This window comes from Acartia tonsa, chromosome 2 (assembly GCF_053477335.1).
Source record: "Acartia tonsa isolate MP-2025a chromosome 2, ASM5347733v1, whole genome shotgun sequence".
Lineage (NCBI taxonomy): Eukaryota > Metazoa > Arthropoda > Copepoda > Calanoida > Acartiidae > Acartia > Acartia tonsa.
In genome coordinates this window covers 27,821,287-27,841,597 of record NC_137261.1, presented here as the reverse complement: position 1 = coordinate 27,841,597, position 20,311 = coordinate 27,821,287, and the positions used below count along the sequence as shown (strand labels likewise).

Genomic DNA, 20,311 nt, shown 5'->3' with positions numbered 1-20,311 from the left:
AAAAATACCTATGAACCTTCTAGGGACATATGAGAAGTTAAAGATAACCCGATCGGTTCATCGGTAAGCGAGATCATTCATTACAAATACACAGACAAACATCCTGTTACTTTAGTAAAAGGATAGATACTTGTTTATATTATTGTCAGTCAGATGTCTGAGATGTTAAGGAAAATAAAAATCAATACCCAATAGAATTTGAGAAAAACTGAACAAGTGGACAAAGTAAGTTAAAGCATATATGGTTATGAGTTATTTAAATCCTTAAAAGAAATTACTAAAGCACATTATCAATCCAATTATATAATGTTTTTGTAATTTCATTTTAATTTTAGATTTAATCCTAGGGATGGTATTAGACTATATTTTTGTACCCTATCTACCCCATTGAATACACATTCCCTAGAGACAAGGGGCAAAGCCGCTATTATAAAATAAAGTGTTAAAAAAAGAGTAGATTCTCAGTCTCATTTAAGCATTACATCTATCTTAGATAGCAGCTGATTAAATTATATTTTCCGCCATTCTGTGCTTATTGACAAATAAACTTTAACATTTAGGCCACACTTTTGAGGGTAGAATCATTGTATGTTGCAATGAATATCATATGTTATAAAATAAAAAAAAGTGTTTTGTTTATTGTTGTGATCCGATATGACAAGACACGTGATAAACAAATAATTATTATTTAATACTTATAAAAAAACTTTTTCAGGCAGGGGCGTACTTTTTTATTTTGGGGGAGGGGTAAAATTTTTTTAAGGGGGGGAGTAATTTGTGTTTTGGGGAGTAAAATAACGCGCGAAGGGCACCGAAAATTTGTTTAACCCCTCCCAAAATTTTTACCCGGGGGGTAAAATTTGCTTGGGGGGGGGGGTAATTACCCCTCCGAAATCTGTTGGGGGGGGGGGGGGTTAAATATTCCTCCCCCCCCCCTCCTGAACTGTTTGGGGTGGGATAATTTCATAATGTAAAGAAGAAAGTACCATAAAATATACTATAGGAATCATCATGCAAAGAATGAAATCTTAGGAAAATTATAAAATGTATAATTTAACGAAAAGAGCTAACGCACGGACGGACCGACGGAAATACCCTAATTATAAAAGAGCTTCGCTTTGAAAAGTTCATTGTGATTACTGCTACAGTCCCTTTATAAATATTTCATAGTACACGGACTTTGTTCTGTAGAGTGTACGTACAATTCTGTAGATTATACCTTGCCACCAGGGATCTAAAGTGATAGACAATGGCCTATAAATTGATGTACATTCCAATTGATGATACACAAAATTTCCCGTTCTGTAGATTACATTTAGTGGCTGAAACGTTTGGACACTCAACTTAAGAAACAAAAGCTCAAAGTCCCCCAAAGTTGTTCAGCTAACGATTAATAAAATGTTATTAAACAAGGAGGACAACATCCATAAAAGCGAAGCACTGAAACGGTAGGACAAACAGACATTAAAACTTGTATAGTTTCAGAACTGAATGATCAGAATATAAAAGTATAAGAGTCGAAGCAAAATTGTAAGTAAATTTGTTGAAAAACTGCTTGATACAGGATAATGTTTATAGACATACTTACATGTTTAGAACTTGATTACAGAGTTGCTTCGCTTATAATATTGTACTTTGTTGTCCCAGGAATCAATATACCAAAAATCGGATCAAGTCAAGCTGAGTATGCCAATAGCCTGTTTTGGCACACGCTACTTGACTTGGGGGAATATTGGCATTCTCTACTTGACTAGGGGGAATATTGGCACACTCTGCTTTACTTGGCGTAATATTGGCATACTTTGCTTTACTTGTCAAGATATGCTTCTTCTAAAATTTTGAAATAATTTATGTATATATACTAGCGGCTCCACCCACGCCCCCCCCCCCCCCTCGATGTCCCTAGGGGCATTTGAGGGAAGGAGAGGGCTGAAAATCTCCTATACATTTAAGTTTTAAAAAGAAAAACTATCGTAACAAAATCATGGTTTTTCAAAGGACCAATAAGAAGCTTCATTGAAAGAATAACCATAACAGTCCATCGATTAGTGAGATCTTTTATTTTGAAATTTTAATGGTTTAAGGCTAATTTTCGTAACTTTTCTACAACTTGGATTAGATGCTAGGGACGCAACTTCTAGTTTATATATTTTACGTACATAAAGTAGGTTAATTATTAAAAGCGAAGCTTTTCTATAATTAGGGTCGGTCCGTCCGTCCGTACGTCCGTCCGTACGTCCGTCCGTCCGTCCGTCCGAGATAGATAGCTTTTATTCGTTAATTTAGGCATGTTAGAATTGTCCTATCGATTTCAAACTTTGCATGATGATTACTGTAGTAGTTAGGTACGATTTAGAAAGCGTAGCAACTCTATAATCATTACCAGAATGTCCGTACGTCCATTTTAAACATGTTGATTTTTCTAATTTTTTAACAGCAAATTTTTATGTGATCTAATTATCCGTTTGATCTGATTTTTGGTATATTGATTTCTGGGACAACAAAGAACAATATTTTGAGCGAAGCAACTCTATAATCAAATCCTAAAAATGTAAGTATGTCCATAAACTCAATAAACATTATCCTGTATCAAGAAGTTTTTCAACAAATTTACTTACAATTTTGCTTCGACTCTTATACTTTTATATTCTGATAATTCAGTTTAGACACTATACAAGTGTTAATGTCCGTTTGTCCTACCGTTTCAGTGCTTCGCTTTTATGGATGTTGTCATCCTTGTTATAATATAAATTGGAAAATATGTTAAATTTATCTCTTTTTTTCTTTTTTTTTGTCATGCTGCTTTGTTTGATAAACTATTGGCATACTATGCTTTACTTGATGAAATATTGGCATACTATGTTTTACTTGGGGGAATATTGGCATACTCTACTTGACTAGGGGGAATATTGGCACGCTCTGTTTTACTTGTTGCCATTGGCACACTCAGCTTGACTTGATCCCAAAAATCAAATCAAACGGATAATTAGATTACATAAAAATTTGTTATTAAAAAGTAGAAAAATCAACATGTTTAAAATGGACGTACGGACATTCTGGTAATGATTATAGAGTTGCTACGCTTTCTAAATCGTACCTAACTACTACAGGAATCACCATGCAAAGTTTGAAATCGATAGGACAATTCTAACATGCCTAAATTAACAAAAAAAAGCTATCTATCTCGGACGGACGGACGTACCGACCCTAATTATAGAAAAGCTTCGCTTTTAAAAATTTGAGGACTAACAGCCTCTCTGAAATTCATAGTAAACGTACTGTGCACTGTACAGATTACAATGCTATAGAAAAAACCACCAACCATGCTATCAGATAGAGAAGGGACATTGGGCTATTATTAGTCCCCAAAGTTTTATAATAACCTTTACTTATTCGTTGGCTTAACAACATTGGGGATTTTAATCGAAATTATAATGCTTGGTTCTTAAGTTGAGTGTCCAAACGCTTAAATTAGTTGTAATCTACAGAATTGGTGTATCATCATTGGGGATGTACATCAATTTATCTACCATTGTCTTATCCCTTTAGATCCCTAAGAATAATCCATAGTACACTTACTGTGTATTGTACAGTGTATAATTTTGTAGATAATAGCTTACTACGTATTAACTCATGATAATAATATCGAAAGATTAACTTGCCATCCGAGTATAAGGCTTTTAAGGTCAATAATGACAAACGTTTGAAAATAATAAAATAAGATACATCAGGGCATTAATCCTATCTTTTTTCTTATTATATAAAGTAGTAAGCTTTTTCAAGTCTGTAGCGAAGGATCCTGCTATCCGTTAAATCGTTATGTTTCCCAAGAGAAAAAAAAAGCCAACGCCCCCTCCATAAAAAACAGCATTTTTTCCTCTTCCTTTTCAAAACTAAAATTTAGAGTGAAGGGTCGACTTTCCACACCCCCATCCCCTCTGCCTAAAGTGTCCCTAGAGGCCTGTAGGCGTGTATCCGCTAGTAATATAATAATTAACGAAAACGAAATTGCATTGCGTAAATTTTTATTTTGGAGCGGGTAAAGGTTACATTAGTCCGCAAAGTTTTACTTTTATTTGTTAGCTTAACACTTTGGCGACTTTTATAAAATGATAATTGGTTGGTTCATTAAGCTGAGTGTCCAAACGTGAGGAAGGTAGTTTTGTGTTACATCGCTGGGGACGTACATAAATTTGTTAGCCATTGTCTTATACCTTTAGATCCCTGCGAAGATGGTCTGTTACTAAATCTTACCTTAATTTGGGATTGTTCTGTTAATGCTTGATTTAATTTAGCAGAAATATCTTGAGTTTGTGCTTCTTGTGCTCGTAATTCTATAAAAAAAAACAAGGATGACAACATCCATAAAGCGAAGCTCTGAAGTGGAATTACAAACGAACATTAACACTTTTTATAGTGTTAGAACTGAATCAACATAATGTAAATGTATGAGTCTAAACAAAACTGAAAGTAAATATTTCACAAAACTGCTTAAATGCAGGATATTGTTTAAGGACATACTTTTATAGAACTTGATTTTAGAGATGCCTCGCTTATAACATTATACCTTGATGTAATAGGAATCATTATTTCTAAAATCAGAGGACTAGAATAGCTATAAGATATAAAATTTGTTGATAGAAACGTTAAAAATCAACTTGTTTTAAATGAATGTACGTACTTTCTGGTAACGATTTTTGATATGCTACGCTTTCTAATTCGTACCTAACTGTTATAGGAATCATCATATAAAGTCTGAAATCGATAGGACAATTCTAAAATACCTAAATTAACGAAAAGAGCTAACTGTTACGGACGGACTGACTGACCCTAATTTTAGAATAGCTTAGCTTTTAAAAATAATAACATTTAGTGTTTGTTTTTCAAATTGGTGAATTAGAATTAAATAAAACGCATATTTTACCAAATTTAAAGCTTTTTTGTCTGTCCATTCGATATGAAAATATTTTATAGTTAATTTAGGCATATGTCAGAATTCTCTTTTTTATTCTGATTCCTTATAGAGCGTAATGATTCCTGTATTAGTAAGGTACAAATGAGAAAGCGTAGCAACACTGTAATCATTTTCAGAAATACATATTTCCATTTTTAACAAGATGACTTATTTGCTTTTCTAAAGCATTTTTTGTATAATATAATTTTCGGATCATTGATAGAAAACTAGGTAGCGGGTTTCGTCGCATTTGCACAGTAACTTTTGATAGGTAATTGTAATTAGAGCCCCCCCCCAAAAAAAAAAAAAAAAATAGGAGAAAAGCAACTGTGAAAATACAACGAAACCCGCTACTTTGTTTTCTTTCCATGATCCTAATTCCCTTTTGTTTTAGAATAGTGATTTACAGAAAGATTAGGTACAGTTTTTTAAACGAAATTTCTAATACAAGTTTTAACATGTAAGTATGTTCTTGTAAGGCATCCTGTATATAATTTTGATTAATAAATCAAGTCGTTTTTTTTACATTTGTTAATATTCTTCATGTTCGTTTGTCTGATAGGAGAGTAAAAAACATTTAAAATAATCATCCCACGACTTAAATATGATATTTTTCATATAAAGTGAAAAGAGGAATATAATCCCTCCCCCCCCCCCCCTACATAAACAATGAAAATGTAAGGTATTATTATGAGGTTACTTTTACTTCAATAAAAAATCTATAAAAAAATTTTTGATAATGGAAAAAAAAGGAAGTATCTGGTTTCGTCGCATTTTCACAGTAGCTTTAGATAGGTTATTTAAGGTTAGGTCAATGTGATTACCCACAAGATTAGGGCACCCACCAGGGTCTAGAAATAAGAGAAAAGCTACTGTGAAATTACGACGAAACCCGCTACTTCGTTTTCTTTTCATATATGATTTTAAATCACACAATTTGACAATTTGAGTTAACTATACCTGCCCGTAATGATTTGAGTTCTTGTAATAAATAATCTGAATCCTGGCTCAATATAAGAGCAGGGTATAGGAGTAGTATCAATAGTTTCATATTTCTCACAGTTCCACTCATTTTTTCACAAGTTTTATCTGTTTTTCATTCTATAATATCTATGTAAAAAATGTCTGTTTTATTAATTTATTTAAAAATGCAATGCAAAAATAATACTCTTAGAAATTAACTCACTTGTAATTATAAAACTATTTTTTAACATATTTTTATGTGATAAAGTTAACTGATTAGTCTGATTTTTGGAATACTGATTCCTAGGATAACAAAGTACATTGTTATAAGCGAAGGCTCGAAGCATCTCTATAATAAAGTCCTAAAATGTAAGTATGTGTAAGCAGTTTTTTAACAGAGTTACCTACAATTTTGTTTCTTTCGACTTTATAAATTTATATTCTGATTATTCAGTTCTGTCACTTTACAAGTTTTAATGTTCGTTTGTTCTTCCGTTTCTGAGCTTCGCTTTTATGGATGTTGTCATCCTTGTTTAAAATAGAATTTTATCGTATTGAGATTCAATGTAATCAAGGAATAGGGTCAAGTCAAACATGTTTGTTTGCAGTTAACCCCAAAAATTTCCAAGGTGACTATGGGGTTAGAGGTCAATTTCATTGAGCCATTTGTAGAGGGGGTAGGAGGTGTAAGCCCCTGGGATCAAAAAAGAGACACAGTATGGAAATTGGGATATACACCCACCACAATCCTCCTATCCTACAAAGTAGTAGGCTTTTTTGTCTGTAGCGAAGGGTCTCGCTAACCGCTGAACCGATCGGGTTCTCCTTAACAGGGTAGCTTTTCATAGGTCCCGGGAAGGTTTATAACTATTTGGGGGGAGGGTACAAAATAAATCACAAAAAAATCATATTCTAATAATGATATTATGTCTACAATAAAGACATTCAAAATTACACAATAACTTTAAATAATTATTTATTAATTACTATTACGAAATAAACATATTTGCAAGAAACAATAAAATTTCCGAAATTATTTGAAGATAATCACTTTAACATGTGAGAGGAAGGACATTATGAAACTAAGCTTGTTCAGACATTTTATAAGTAATGCGCAGGATAATAAGAGGGGAGGGGTGATTTAAGTATAGCATTTCTACATAAAAGGATAGGTTAGTCGTCATATACTGAGCGAGAGGGGACAATTGGCTGTTTATTACACTAGTCCCCAAAGTTTTATAATAAAGTTTTCTTATTCGTTGGCTGTACGACTTTGAAGACTTTTAATAAATTTTGATTGGTTGGTTAATTAAGTTGAGTGTTTCAGCCACTAATTCTAATCTACAGAAGGTGTAATTTGGTTAATCATCATTGGGGATGTACATCAATTTAAGGTTCATTATCTTATCCCTTTAGATACCTGCGTTATATGGCTCTACTGGTAAATTTAAGCATATTAGAAACGTTCTAAAGAATTCAAACTATGGATGATAAAGAGTAACAACTCTATAAGCAATACTAGGACGACCATACATCCATCTAAAGACATTACATTTTAGAGTAAAACAATAAAGAGGGAAGTGGTTAAATGTTTGTATGTCCCCTCGTCGTTGACCCTTTGCCGACTTTTAATTGTCAATAGCATCATAAATATTAACACAGCCAAGTCGCTATAAGGTGTAGTAAGTAATTTGCAAGCAGACAAAAAGGTCCCCAATGCAGGGGCCAGGTAGTTGTGTAGGTTATACATCTATACATTATTCATTACATGTAAGATTTTTTCTTCAAATCTGGTTTTAAAAAGTAGTTTGAAGTAAATTAAGAACTAGTTAAAAGCACAACGCATGAATAATTTGAAAAAAATACGTAAGATCGACTTTTGTCCAGACTTATGAATACGATATACTACTTGTATTATTTGTTATCATTTGATTTTAATATCAGGATTATAATGAAAGATCACAATGAAAATTTATAACCGTTCTCTTTAACTTCTAATATTCGAATAAAGATTAATACCTTAATTATACTGCTTTGCAGTTTCATTATGAAAAAAATACAGTTATGCAACTAAAAAATATACATTTATATATGTTTGTTATGTTTTATTTACATCATAACACATGAATAATTTATATAAGACAAATGTGTGTTTTAACTTTTTAAGATGTGCAAAACTTGTTGCCTATTTGCTAATTTGCTTCCCCAATAACATTTGCTAATATTTTTGACAATGCAATTATTCTTTTGTTATGAGATCATGTTTAGAAAATTTCAATGCCTTGATTGGAAAATTTGTATGATATTCATTGACATTGTTAGATTGTATGTATTAGAGATTTGAATACCCTGATGAGCAAAAATGTCTTCTTTAGAAAATTGGATAATAAACATAGAAATGAAGTAGTTTTTTACTGGGGTTAGTAGTAGTTGAGACATGTATTATTAAGGTATTATATAACATTAAATTGCTTTCAGCATATTTGGATTAAGTTAAGCAAAGCCTGTTAATACCTGGTTTTGACATGGGCTGCTTTATTTGTCCACATTTTGACAGCTTGTGCTTTATTTGTTGAAATTTTGCATCCTCTGCTTTACTTAATAAAATATTTGCAAGCTTTGCCTTACTTCTTATGCATTTGCTTTGCTTACTTGATATGTTTATTTTTCAGGGTGGATTCATATCTAGAGAAACCTGGCAGACTAAGCTAACAGATAGAAAACGAAGTAGCGGGTCTCGTGTCGTATTTTCACAGTAGCTTTCTCCTATTTCTAGCACCTTGCACTGGGCTCTAACCCTGCAAGGGAAACTAGTAATAGTGGAGGCACAGATTATGACGTCAAAAAAATGAGAGGCCACTATAAAGTTTACCATTGGTCAATTACAGTGTAAAGTGGCCTCTCATTGGTTATTTTTTTTGACGTCATAATCTGTGCCGCCACTTTTACTAGCTTCCCTGTAAGGCTAATTTTCTTATCCTGCAAGCAATCATTAATATTTACTTAACCTAACCTAACCTAAAAGCTACTGTGAAAATACGACGAAACCCGCTACTTCGTAAGTTCGTTTTCTTTCCATGATCTATAATATTAATTAGAAATATTGTTGTTGCATCTGTACCAAAGAAATTATTACAATCTACGGTTGTATTGTATCTTCTTGAGATCCAAAAAATATACTAAAGCAAAAAGCTTTACCTTACCAAGACATCATTTCCCAATCAAATGCAGAATTAATCTTTAATGAATGATATTATATTTTTAAAATCACGATTTGTTTACATTAATGTTATAAATTTATTATTTAGGTGATGAAAATATGGCAAAAAATGAATGAACGGTTAATATAATGATGTAACAGTCTCAAATGAGTATCACATATTTTTCCTTATTTTTTATAAAACTTCGTAACCTGTAATTTGTAGTGAAGCTACTATATAATTAACTTTATCTATCCGTCAATTCTTCCGGGGAAATGGGATTTTTTTTACTGCTATTAAAGATAGGCGGGTGAAATTTTTGGTGAAGATTATTAACTGTATCAACGAGCATCACGTGTTTAATTTACTTTATCCGTCAGTGTGTCGGTCTTGCATAAAATGTAATATTTTTTATTAATATACCAAAAAGTTTTTGTGATTTCTAAGAATTATAGTACATTTATCAACTGAACACTATAATAATAATTCATTTTGTCTGTTTGTCCTTCCATGAATTTTTAGTGCTATGCAGCTTATGGTCGTTGTCATCCTTGTTTTAATATGAGTTTTAATTGATGTTTTCATTTGAACTTGAAGGAGAATCAGGTATGACGACATTTAAATCGTGATAAATTATTTTCATGAATATAACAACACACATCAAATATTAAAATTTATTTAAGAATAGTGAATATGAAACAAATATTTTTCATGAATTTGTAAAGAAATTTTTATAAGAATTGAATATTTCATATATTTGAGATATTGAAACATAAAATTAATATTTTTTAAAATTAATTTTTTTTTTGTATTTGTAAAGATGCATTTAAATAGCTAAAACTTTCAATTTGAAAGAGAATTTTAGTTAAGAATTTTGTTTATAAAAAATAAAGATAAAAATATATAAAATATTTAACAAATTGATAGGTGAATGGAAGTTAAATTAATTATTGAAAGATAACCAATTTCTGTCATTTGAGCTTGATACATGTCAAAATACAGATATAGAATAAGTGGATGTATTGACAGGGAAAAATGTGTCGTTAATTTATCTTGCTAATATATACCAGTTCCAGTAGGAGAGGAAAGAATGGGGCAAAGGTGATGGATGGGGGGAATCGTTATCTTAGCCAACTGTATGTATTACTTAATTATAGTACATGAAAATCTGGTGCAACATCCAAGTATTTATATATCGATTTAAACAAAGAGACAATATTATGTATACCATTCACCTATCTCTCTAATTTAATACATTTAAAGTGGCTTCTCCAATTTCTCACCAGGATGAACTCCGCTGTAAACAATGTCTCCTAGATTATTTTATGTATATAAACATTTGAATATCTTGTAAGCATAGGATTTAAAGGGATAAGACAATGGCTGATAAATGATGATACATAAAATTGTTCTTCTGTAGATTATATTTAGTGGTTGGAACTTAATGAAACAACCAATCAAAATTCAAGGAAGTCCTCAAAGTTGTTAAACAACAAACAAATAAGAAAACGTTATTATGAAACTTTGGGGAATAATGTAATAAACAGCCAATTGACTTATCTGTCTCTGCTTATAAGCAGAGTGTCATTGTTTTAAATAAACCTAATAAATTGGCCCTATTATCAAACTATGTTAGGAAATTTTTGGTTAAAAGATATAGGTTTATTTTGTCCTACTCAATGTTAATTCTACTAGAAAAGGGCTTAACAATCATGAGTAATAACTAAAAAAAATTCTCATTTTGGTAGAATTAGAATAGAAGTTAATTTAAATTATGAATTTATACTTTGTAATATTTATATTACAAAGTAGCTTGATGTCTGTCCGTCCGTCCCATAAGATCTTGGTAACCGCTGAACTGATCTGATTCTACTCTTCAGGGTAAATACCTATTGGTCCTGTGATGGTTTTAAGCTATTTGCTTGGGGGGTGGGGCACCCCTAACCCCCACCAAAAACAAAAAAATCCTCCCCCATTTTTTTTTAAATTTTGAATTTGATACTGGGGCAGATCCAATTTTTTTCCCCGAAAATTTTGAAATTGATACTGGGGCAGCCCTAATTTTTTTAGAGGCTAGGGGCAAAGCCGCTAGTATACTAAAAAGTAAATTCTTAAAGAGTATACCTTTGATTGCAGCCCAAGCCATTCTTTCTGTAATAAAATCTGCCGACCAATCTCCATTCCTTTACAAAATCAATAAATAAAACAATAAATGGGTGTTATCATAAAAGTTTTAAAAAATATTGTTTCTTTCCTGCATTACTGGATGTACAACATATTTGGATATTATGACAGGGGAAAAATTGTCGTCAATTTAGGTTGCTAGTTAGTCCATTCATTAAGAGGAGAAGGAATGTAAAGGGGTTTAATGGGAGAAATTGCTATTTAAGTCAGCTACATTTTTTTTATTAGAATACATAATGATGTAAGATTCAAGTAACAATATATAGATTCCTGCATTTCTTAATAACTTGTATCAACTTGTAACTGTGTGGTCGAGGACAGCCGACAAAATTATTGGAAATTGAAGCTAAATCACATTATTCCGACCTAACCCTAATTTTGAAAAACATGAATCAAATTACTTGTCAATGAGAATGATACCACCAGCCCCTCCAACTTTATCCAGCATTCTTTTCAGAGCTTTCTTTCCAGCTTTGTGTGGAGGTATTCCTTAAAAATTCAATATTAAGATTTATAAAGATAGGGAAGGCATTTATAGTGCCTATAAAAATCATACTGGACTACCATTGGTCAATCAAAATGTATACCGGCCTGCCTGCTATTGGTAATTTAGTCTGTGTATTAGCCTAGCATTAATCATTTGTATCGTATTTTTCTTATAGACACTACAAAGAGCTTCAAAACAAGAAATGAAAGTGTAATGTTCTTAAAAGTTAAAAAGAGTTTATTTGGGTGTAAAACATTTCCATGGGTGTTTTATCTACTCCATCTCCTCCAATTTCTATAAAACAATATCAAGAGTTGCTTTGAATCCAATCAACCAGAGAATACCTTGTTCCATAAAATTGATAGCAGAATAAGCTAAACATGCCTTTGTCAAAGATTCACCATGACCTGTAGTTGAAGCACAGCCAACCTATGAAAAAATAACTCTCATTTCATCGTTACAGTAACAAATATTTTGAATTATGTAGTTCAAAATTAGATGCTCAATTAAATTCAAATCAGATAAACTTGCTGAACACAAAACGATGATTAACAGAAATTTGTCATTGCCTATTAATTTGCAGATAATACTAGATAAAGAAATTACTGCTTCTACCTATTATGGAGTTAAATATCTTTTATGTTCAGAAAAGTATTATCACTTCTATTACGTAATTGATGAGTGAACATATTTGTCAGGGCATAATCAGTAAGTAAGTCATATAATAATGTTAGAAAAGATCCATATGGCAAAACCCCAAGACTTAAAATATCTAAATTCTGACTGAGAAAGTTAAGGCTACAAAAAATGATGATACAGACTGAAGTAAATGTTATTGTAAACCTGATTATCGGCATAACCACCACAGCCAATACATCCAACTGCACCCACTCTGCCAGCCATTTTTCCTTAAAATAAATATCTTTTTGTTATCCAAGCTATTCCATAATGCTTGGTGTTATTTGTATGATTTTAACATAAAACCTTGTAACTTACATATCTTGTAATTGGGCATTCTTACCAATTTATAGAGTAGCTATGCTCCCAGTGATAATAAAGTTCTTTTATATAGTTTGCTTCAATGAAGTACAAAGCAAAGCTTCTCTACGATTTAGACATTAATGAATCCATCACACTCTGTATGCTAAAATTCTACTATTAATAACAACACCATAGTAAATAATAGTACCTTTCCTTTATTTCCTACTTACCTGCAATCATAGACGTCCAAGGGGGGGGGGGGGTAATTGGGCGATTACCCCCCAAACGATTTTGGGGATGCCGTAGGCACCCCCCAAAATTTTTTTTGTTTAACACCCCCCCCCCCATTTAAAATTTACCTCTACCCTGGGGGTGCCGTAAAATTTAAATTACCCCCCCAAAAAATTTTATCCCGGGGATAAATTTTGGGGGGGGGGGTTAAACTAAATTTACCCCTGCTAACAGATTTCAGGTAGGGTAAACAAAATTTGCGGCGAAATTTTACCCCCCCCCCCCAAAAAAAAAAAAACGAATTACCCCCCCTTAAAAATTTTTTACCCCCCCCCTCCCAAAAAAAAGCTTGGACGTCCATGCCTGTAATTCCTCTAGTAGAAGTACCGCAGGCAAGATTTCCCTGATAATCCGTAACAACACAACCCCAAAGTGCCATGACCAATACAACCCTCAGTCAATACTCTTACCTGTAATTCCTCCAGTATAAATACCACAGGCAAGATTTTTCTGATAATCCATAGCAACACAACCCACAGTGTCATGACCAATACAACTCTCAGTCAACACTCTTACCTGTAATTCCTACAGTTGAAGTACCACATGCAAGATTTCCCTGATAATCAATAGCAACACAACCCACAGTGTCATGACCAATACAGCAATCCGTCATCAATCTTACCTGTAATTCCTCCAGTGGAAGTACCACAGGCAAGATTTCCCTGATAATCCATAGCAACACACCCTACAGTATCATGACCAATACACCCATCAGTCAACACTCTTACCTGTAATTCCTACAGTGCACACTGGTCTGAAAACGCAGTTTTGGGTCAACAATTCGTTTTCAGCCGTCTTTTGGCCGATTTTAATGCCCAATACAGCAAATTAGGGGTTTTATGGGTCAGGGAGTCCATTTATGAAAAAAAATACATGACCTCGAAGGTCAAAGACCGTTAAAATGACCTTTAAAGTCTGATTTTTGCCGTTCCTGAAGTTTTATTGGACATTTAGGGCGGGAAGGAGTTGTCAAATCAAGAAGACTCTGAAATACTTTTTTGTAGACAATTGCATTGGCTAAATATCATGTGAAGTAAAAATTTTTGTAAGTATAACCAGTTTTTCACCAGCTGCAAATTTCAAATTTGCGCGTTTTTAATTTTTAATATCTTGATTATTTTATCTAAATTTTCTTGATTTTATCCATTTAGAAAATATTTTAAATCACTGTTATTTCATCTTACTAGAGGCTAATAAAATTATGGCATATTTTTTTAAGGATGCATTTGTTTGTGTGTTTGAATGTGTGTGTGTGTATTCGTGTTTCTCCTCGCTCTACGCTACGAAATAACAAGGCGCGAATACATACAGACACACACACACACACACACACACACGAAGAAACATAAAGAGTAGGCTGAAAGAATAATATCAATTATATGAATATAAAACAATAAAATTGACATTTATAAATTTATTTTAACTAACCTACATGAAATATAACAGATTTTTATACTATTTAGCTATTTCGTATGTTTTCATTTTGTTTATTAGATATTACTCCGCAAAAATAGATCCTTCCCCCCTCTACGTGCGTCGGAATAATTCTAAATTACATCATCGATGAAATTTAATCGATCTATTAGTTTTTAAGATAATGCAAAAAACGAACAAAACCGGATGCCATATATATCGTGAAATATGAAGCTAATTGCAATACCAACAATTTCTCTTTAATAAACATGCGAAAAGCTCAGAGAGTACTCAATAAGAAAATTTTGCCAAACTTACCCTTATCTTAAAAACTAAGAAAAAAAAACACATTTTTGCATTTTGTACCATTTTTGTGTTATAAATAATTTTTGAACTTATATAGGACTTATTTTAGTTGGACAATTTCCAACATGCGGATATTTGATTTTATCAGATTTAAGCAAGTATAGCCAATTTAACAATGTCAATAATACGTTCTTAGATTTTAGAGTTCTGCAGCTTTGGCCCCAAATTATTTCAAAAAACATATTATCAACATGGGTTGATATTTAAAATATAGGTGGCCCAGGATGTCTTTGCAAGGCTGGCAGGTCAACTTTTGTCTAAATTGATGGGTAGGAAATATTGAATTGTTGACCCCTCCGGACCAGTGTGCAGTGGAAGTTCCACATGCAAGATAGGCCATATCAAAACAAACCACAGTGTCAAGAACAATACAATTATCAGTCAATACTCTTACCTGTAATCCCTCCAGTGCAGTGGAAGTACCACACAAGATTTCCCTGATAATCCCTAGCAATCCAACACAACCCACAGTGTCATGACCAATACAACTATCAGTCAACACCCTTACCTGTAATTCCTTCAGTATTTCCCTGATAATCCATAGCAACACACCCCACAGTGGTATGACCAATACAACCATCAGTCAACACCTTTACCTGTAATTCCTCCAGTGGAAGTAACACATTCAAGATTTCCCTGATAATCCATAGCAACACAACCCACAGTATTATGGCCAATACAACAATCAGTCAACACTCGTACCTGTAATTCCTCCAGTAGAAGTACCACAGGCAAGATTTCCCTGATAATCCATAGCAACACATCCCACAGTGTCATGACCGATACAACCCTCAGTTAACAGTGCTCTGCCACTAAAAATATCACAGCTTTTCCAGTATAACTTCAAGACTAATTAATATCCAGTGGATTAGAACCGGTTCTCAGCCATACTGAAAAACTATGTAAAGCATCGTTTCATATTCAGTTTTCTAAGAATATAATAGAATATATAGATCATGTCACATGTGGTGACTTTAATGTGGGTCTTTGAAAATAAACCAATAGTGGCGGAAATATCAACACAGCCAAGTTGCTACAAAAGACAAGAAAGCAATTTGCTAGCAGACGAAAAAGATCCCCAACAGAGGGATCCAGATAGTTATCTGGTTATACATCTATATTTATATAATTATTACCTGTATAATGAATTGACAGCTGAGCTGTAATGCTTATAGTTTTCAAATTCTTCTTTCCCCTCTTTTGTAACCATACTTGAGGGTTCTACTTCTTCCAATCCTTAAAGGGAGAATATAGGTTGAATATGATATTAGCTTAAAGAAAAGGTGCCATTCCATTGATTATAAATAACTTAAAGATATTTTCCTTTTTCGGGAAAGAAAAATATGACGTAACTGGAATAATGTTCCTCAAAAGTAATACAAAATCGGGAAAGTTTGTAATGTGTCTGGCATAGATATTCTAAAAGTACATAATTGCACCTATATTTTGAGCCCATATCATATTCAACCTATATTCGCCCTTTAAAGATAATGTTGGAAATAAGAATTTTTAATAAAACTTAGATGCATAATCATTATTTTAATATTTTGTGCATTTATAGTCATCATTGAGCCAATATTTTATTGTCAAATATTGTAAATTCATTTAATTTAAGAAATTACCCAACTAAAACCTGGGAGCGTTGTGTTGATTATATATATAGCATAAAAAAGTCATGAATTATCAAAACTATTAGGTTTATATTGAAAAAAGTTGTTTTTTTTAACACCATTTAAATATGATTCTAATAGCAATAGTTATGCTACAATATCATCCTATTACATAAAGTAATAATGTTTTTTTTTTGTGTGTTAAGCTTAGGATAACGAGAACTATACATAGAACTGATTTCTATGGTTCAAAGAAGCTTCACATAGGTTCCTCGATGATTTTAGGCTATTTTAACTTTTATATTTAAGTAATGGGATGGTTTGAGGCCATTTTTTCAATCTTCAAATACAGATCCTTAAGATGCTAAGGGCGCAGCCACTAGTCTTATAATAGAAGAGCACAAATGTGTACAAGGACAACCTGAATATTCATAAAATTAATTAAATATGCATTATATTGAATTTAATTTGAAATTATTATGTAAATTTATCAACTCTGAATATTACAATGTGCTTACCTGCCAACTTAGCCTGTCTTTCTGCACCTGCACCAACTAAAAATGTATGTTCAGTGTTCTCCATAACATGTCTAAAGCATGGCAATTTTTTTTCTCCAAAAACTTAGCTCGTTTTGATAACGATGGTAATAGATTTGGTTAGGTTACTTAAGGTTGGGGGGAGAGGAAATCTTCCCCTTCCCCATTTACATTTTAGGTTTTAAAAGCAACAGGAAGAAATATTTTTTTTAGTGGGTTAGGGGCGGCTATTTTTTTTGGAGGTTTGCGATACCCTACCCCAAAAAAGTTTAAAACCTTCCCTGGACATATAAGAAACTTCACTGTAAAGGAGAACAATGTCAGTTTAGCGTTAGTGAGATTCTTACTACTTATATAATAGGATATGAAGTATTACAGACGAATCAATACACAAAATTAAGCATAAAGTATACCTGGCTAATTTGATGGGGTTCTTGACACAGCTGACCGCCCCAACAGCTCCACTGCGCATAGCCTTACCATCCATGATCAGAGCATCCATTTCTACCTCTCCAAGATCATTCATTACTGATCCATAGCCTAGAATAAATTTGGACTAATAATACCAAAAGAAAGAAGCTCTTTATAGTGCCTATAAAAATTACGACATGCTGGCCTAACAATGGTCAATTAAAATGTGGCCTATCATTGGTAATTTAGTCTGTTCATTGGCCTATCATATCATTTGTCATTTGTATTGTACGACGTTGTTAGCACTATAAAAAGCTTTAAAACAAAATAAGCAATGAAGAAAGTTTTTATACTTTAATTTTCTGCTACTGGGAAAGATCTAATAGCTTTAAATATTCTAACATGTACTTTAGTGATATTATTAAAGCATTTGATAAATGTGGAGATTGTAGAAATCATCATAAAGTTATTCTCAAGATATTCTATACAAAGCAAACTTGCCAAAATTCTGTGAAGGCGAATATTTGATTTGTTAAGTTGCTTTGTGTTGTTAAATTATATTAATTTTGAGACTCAAAGTTCAAAAACCTAATTTCAAAAAAAAAATTGATGAAAATAACTAGAACTTATGGATCTACTTCATGATGAGGTTTTTTTAATTTGTACCACTTAATTGTGTCTTGATTGTAATTAAGACAGGTATGTTCATATCTATTTTTTACTAGCGGCTACAAACCCAAAGGACTTTTTAAAATTTTTAATAAAATACATAATTCTATAAATAATTTGACTATGTTAAGATCAGCAGTTTTTTAGTTAGGCTCATTGATGTTTTTACGATGCGGGAAAATTTGCAGCATGGTGGTACCCTCCCGTAAAAAAAATTTATAAACATACATACAGACAGATAGACATGCTGTTACTTTAATATCAGGATACCTGCGTCAAATTCTGGGTTATCTTCAAGTGCCGCTATAGCAGCTTGAACAGCCGTGACAGCTGAAGCTCCTTGCATCAGATGTTTCCATCCTTCTCTAGCAGCTGCCTCTACTCCTTCTCTACTCACCTCTGATATAGAGTATTTTTTATTATTTCGTTTATTAATTGAAATACTTCTTAACCCTTTACAGTCGGGCCCCTTGCCGCACCTTAATCAGTCGGGGGGGGGGGGGGGAGGGCGTTCAACGCCCCCCCCCTATTATCTCATTTCCTATTAGAGCTAGAGGGCTAAAAAATTTTGTGCAAGTCCCCTGTTTGATAATAAATTTCCGACCTTAAGTGAGTCAAAGTCAATTTTCGCTTCCTTTACCCCATTATTTAACACCCTTGTTTTTAGGTCCTTTTTTACTGAAAAATTTCAAACGGCTGTAATTTTCTTATTTTTGAAGCTAGAAGAACAATGGTTTTACAGAAAATGTTTATCTTTGTGTAAATTTTATATTAGAAATATCAAAACATAAATTTCAGCGGCCGCAGCTGTACTTAGCAGCTGCCAGCTGCCGCAGTCGGCGGTCGGCGGGAAAACGGCGGCGGATATTTATGAAATTTTGATACGTTATGTAGACATGTAAGGAAAGCTTAAGTTTAAAATTTGAAGTCTCTAAGTCAAAAATTGCGGACACCGGAGTCTTTTAAAGATTTCTGGAGACCTGGAGGATCAGGACCTGCAGGATCATACCTGGAACCTGAAATTGACTTTAACACCTGTATTTCATATGAGAATGTACTAATAGAGTATATTTTAGTAAGAAAATATTTTTGCTCTTTACCTGGATCACCCTGCCAGGTTTGCTGGCATCCTGTGCCCGCCAGGATGAAGATATTTAAAAAATTCCAACTCTCAGTAATGTGTCATACACATACTTGAAAAATCACGCAGTTTAGGCTCTTTATCTTTCACACACAGAAAATGAGAAAGAAACCCCCCCCCCCCCCCCGACCGTTAAGGGTTAATCAAAGTTTATTTCATATTATTGCTTATTTTTATTTTAGCCCTTTCTGCACGACCAATTATTTATAACTTACAATAAAATTATAAGTATTCTTCTTTTGTTACTTGGATAATTGAAATTAAAACATCTGTATTATAATTTATTGCTTTATTCCTATTTTAACTCATGCTAAGTGTACATTCTTATCTTTAAAGCTTATTGTGTATGAGTTTGATTTAAAAACAATAATTTGTTTTAGATCAAAGTTATTTGTTAAGATATTGTACTTATTCTATTATATATTTTAACTATATATATTAACTATGATTAATTTTATTTTAATACTTCCTGATAAATAAATTCAGCAATACAAAAGTTTCCTATGCTTTTTTTTCTTAAAAAAAAAACAAAATAATTTTTTTAAACCTACCAATTTTATTTAGAGGTAAAGCCCATGCTCCTCCATGAACAACTAAAACACAGTTTTCCATTTTCAAATTAATTAAAATTTATCTTAATTTCATAATGCAAAATCAGTGGTTTTCATTTGGTTTTATATCCATGTAATCACTGAACCGATATGGTTCTCCTTTAAAGGGTAGCTTCTCATAAGTTGGTGAAGGTTTATAGCTATATTAGGGGAGGGTACCAACACCTTCCCAAAAGAAATAGCCCCTAAAAAAACAACCCCCTACAATAATATTTAAAAAAAAACTAAAATCAAAACTGGAAAAGGGGTGTTCCTCCCTCAATTTTTTAACTTTTTATTTTTAATACTACAATAAATACAACTCCCTCTTCTTAAGTACTTATAGAGGCCTCTAGGGACAAAGTCACTGGTTTCTATTTATATTTATAAAAGCCTAAAGTTAGTCTTGATGGGGGAGGGGGGGGGATTATTATAGCCAGCTTAAATTTATTAGAGTACATGATAATCTAGTGTAAGATCCAAGTAATAACAAATGGATTAAGTTAGCTTTTAAA

The 20,311-nt window shown here is 32.6% G+C and overlaps 2 protein-coding genes across 3 annotated transcripts in view; both read right to left on the bottom strand.

Annotated features, from left to right (window-relative positions):
* The window catches only part of LOC145308519 (uncharacterized), a 41,589-nt gene extending 35,452 nt beyond the window's left edge, over positions 1-6,137 (bottom strand). For both annotated transcript variants that reach the window (XM_080150274.1, XM_080150275.1), the window contains exons 1-2: positions 5,915-6,137; positions 4,255-4,334 (exon numbers count right to left, since the gene is read on the bottom strand). In XM_080150274.1, coding sequence (XP_080006400.1) covers positions 4,255-4,334; positions 5,915-6,026 — 192 coding nt within the window. In that variant the 5' untranslated portion in view covers positions 6,027-6,137. The remainder of the gene's footprint in view (positions 1-4,254; positions 4,335-5,914) is intronic.
* Positions 6,138-9,777: 3,640 nt separating this feature from the next.
* LOC145308503 (isoaspartyl peptidase/L-asparaginase-like) lies at positions 9,778-19,938 on the bottom strand. Its single transcript, XM_080150272.1, has 11 exons — positions 19,758-19,938; positions 18,336-18,464; positions 17,399-17,525; positions 16,968-17,038; positions 15,976-16,075; positions 15,542-15,651; positions 12,632-12,696; positions 12,133-12,217; positions 11,703-11,790; positions 11,242-11,300; positions 9,778-10,430 (listed from the first exon to the last, which is right to left on the bottom strand). The coding sequence occupies exons 1-11, from the start codon at positions 19,816-19,818 to the stop codon at positions 10,375-10,377; spliced, it is 951 nt and encodes a 316-aa protein (XP_080006398.1). The 5' UTR covers positions 19,819-19,938; the 3' UTR covers positions 9,778-10,374.
* Between the last annotated feature and the right edge of the window lie 373 nt (positions 19,939-20,311).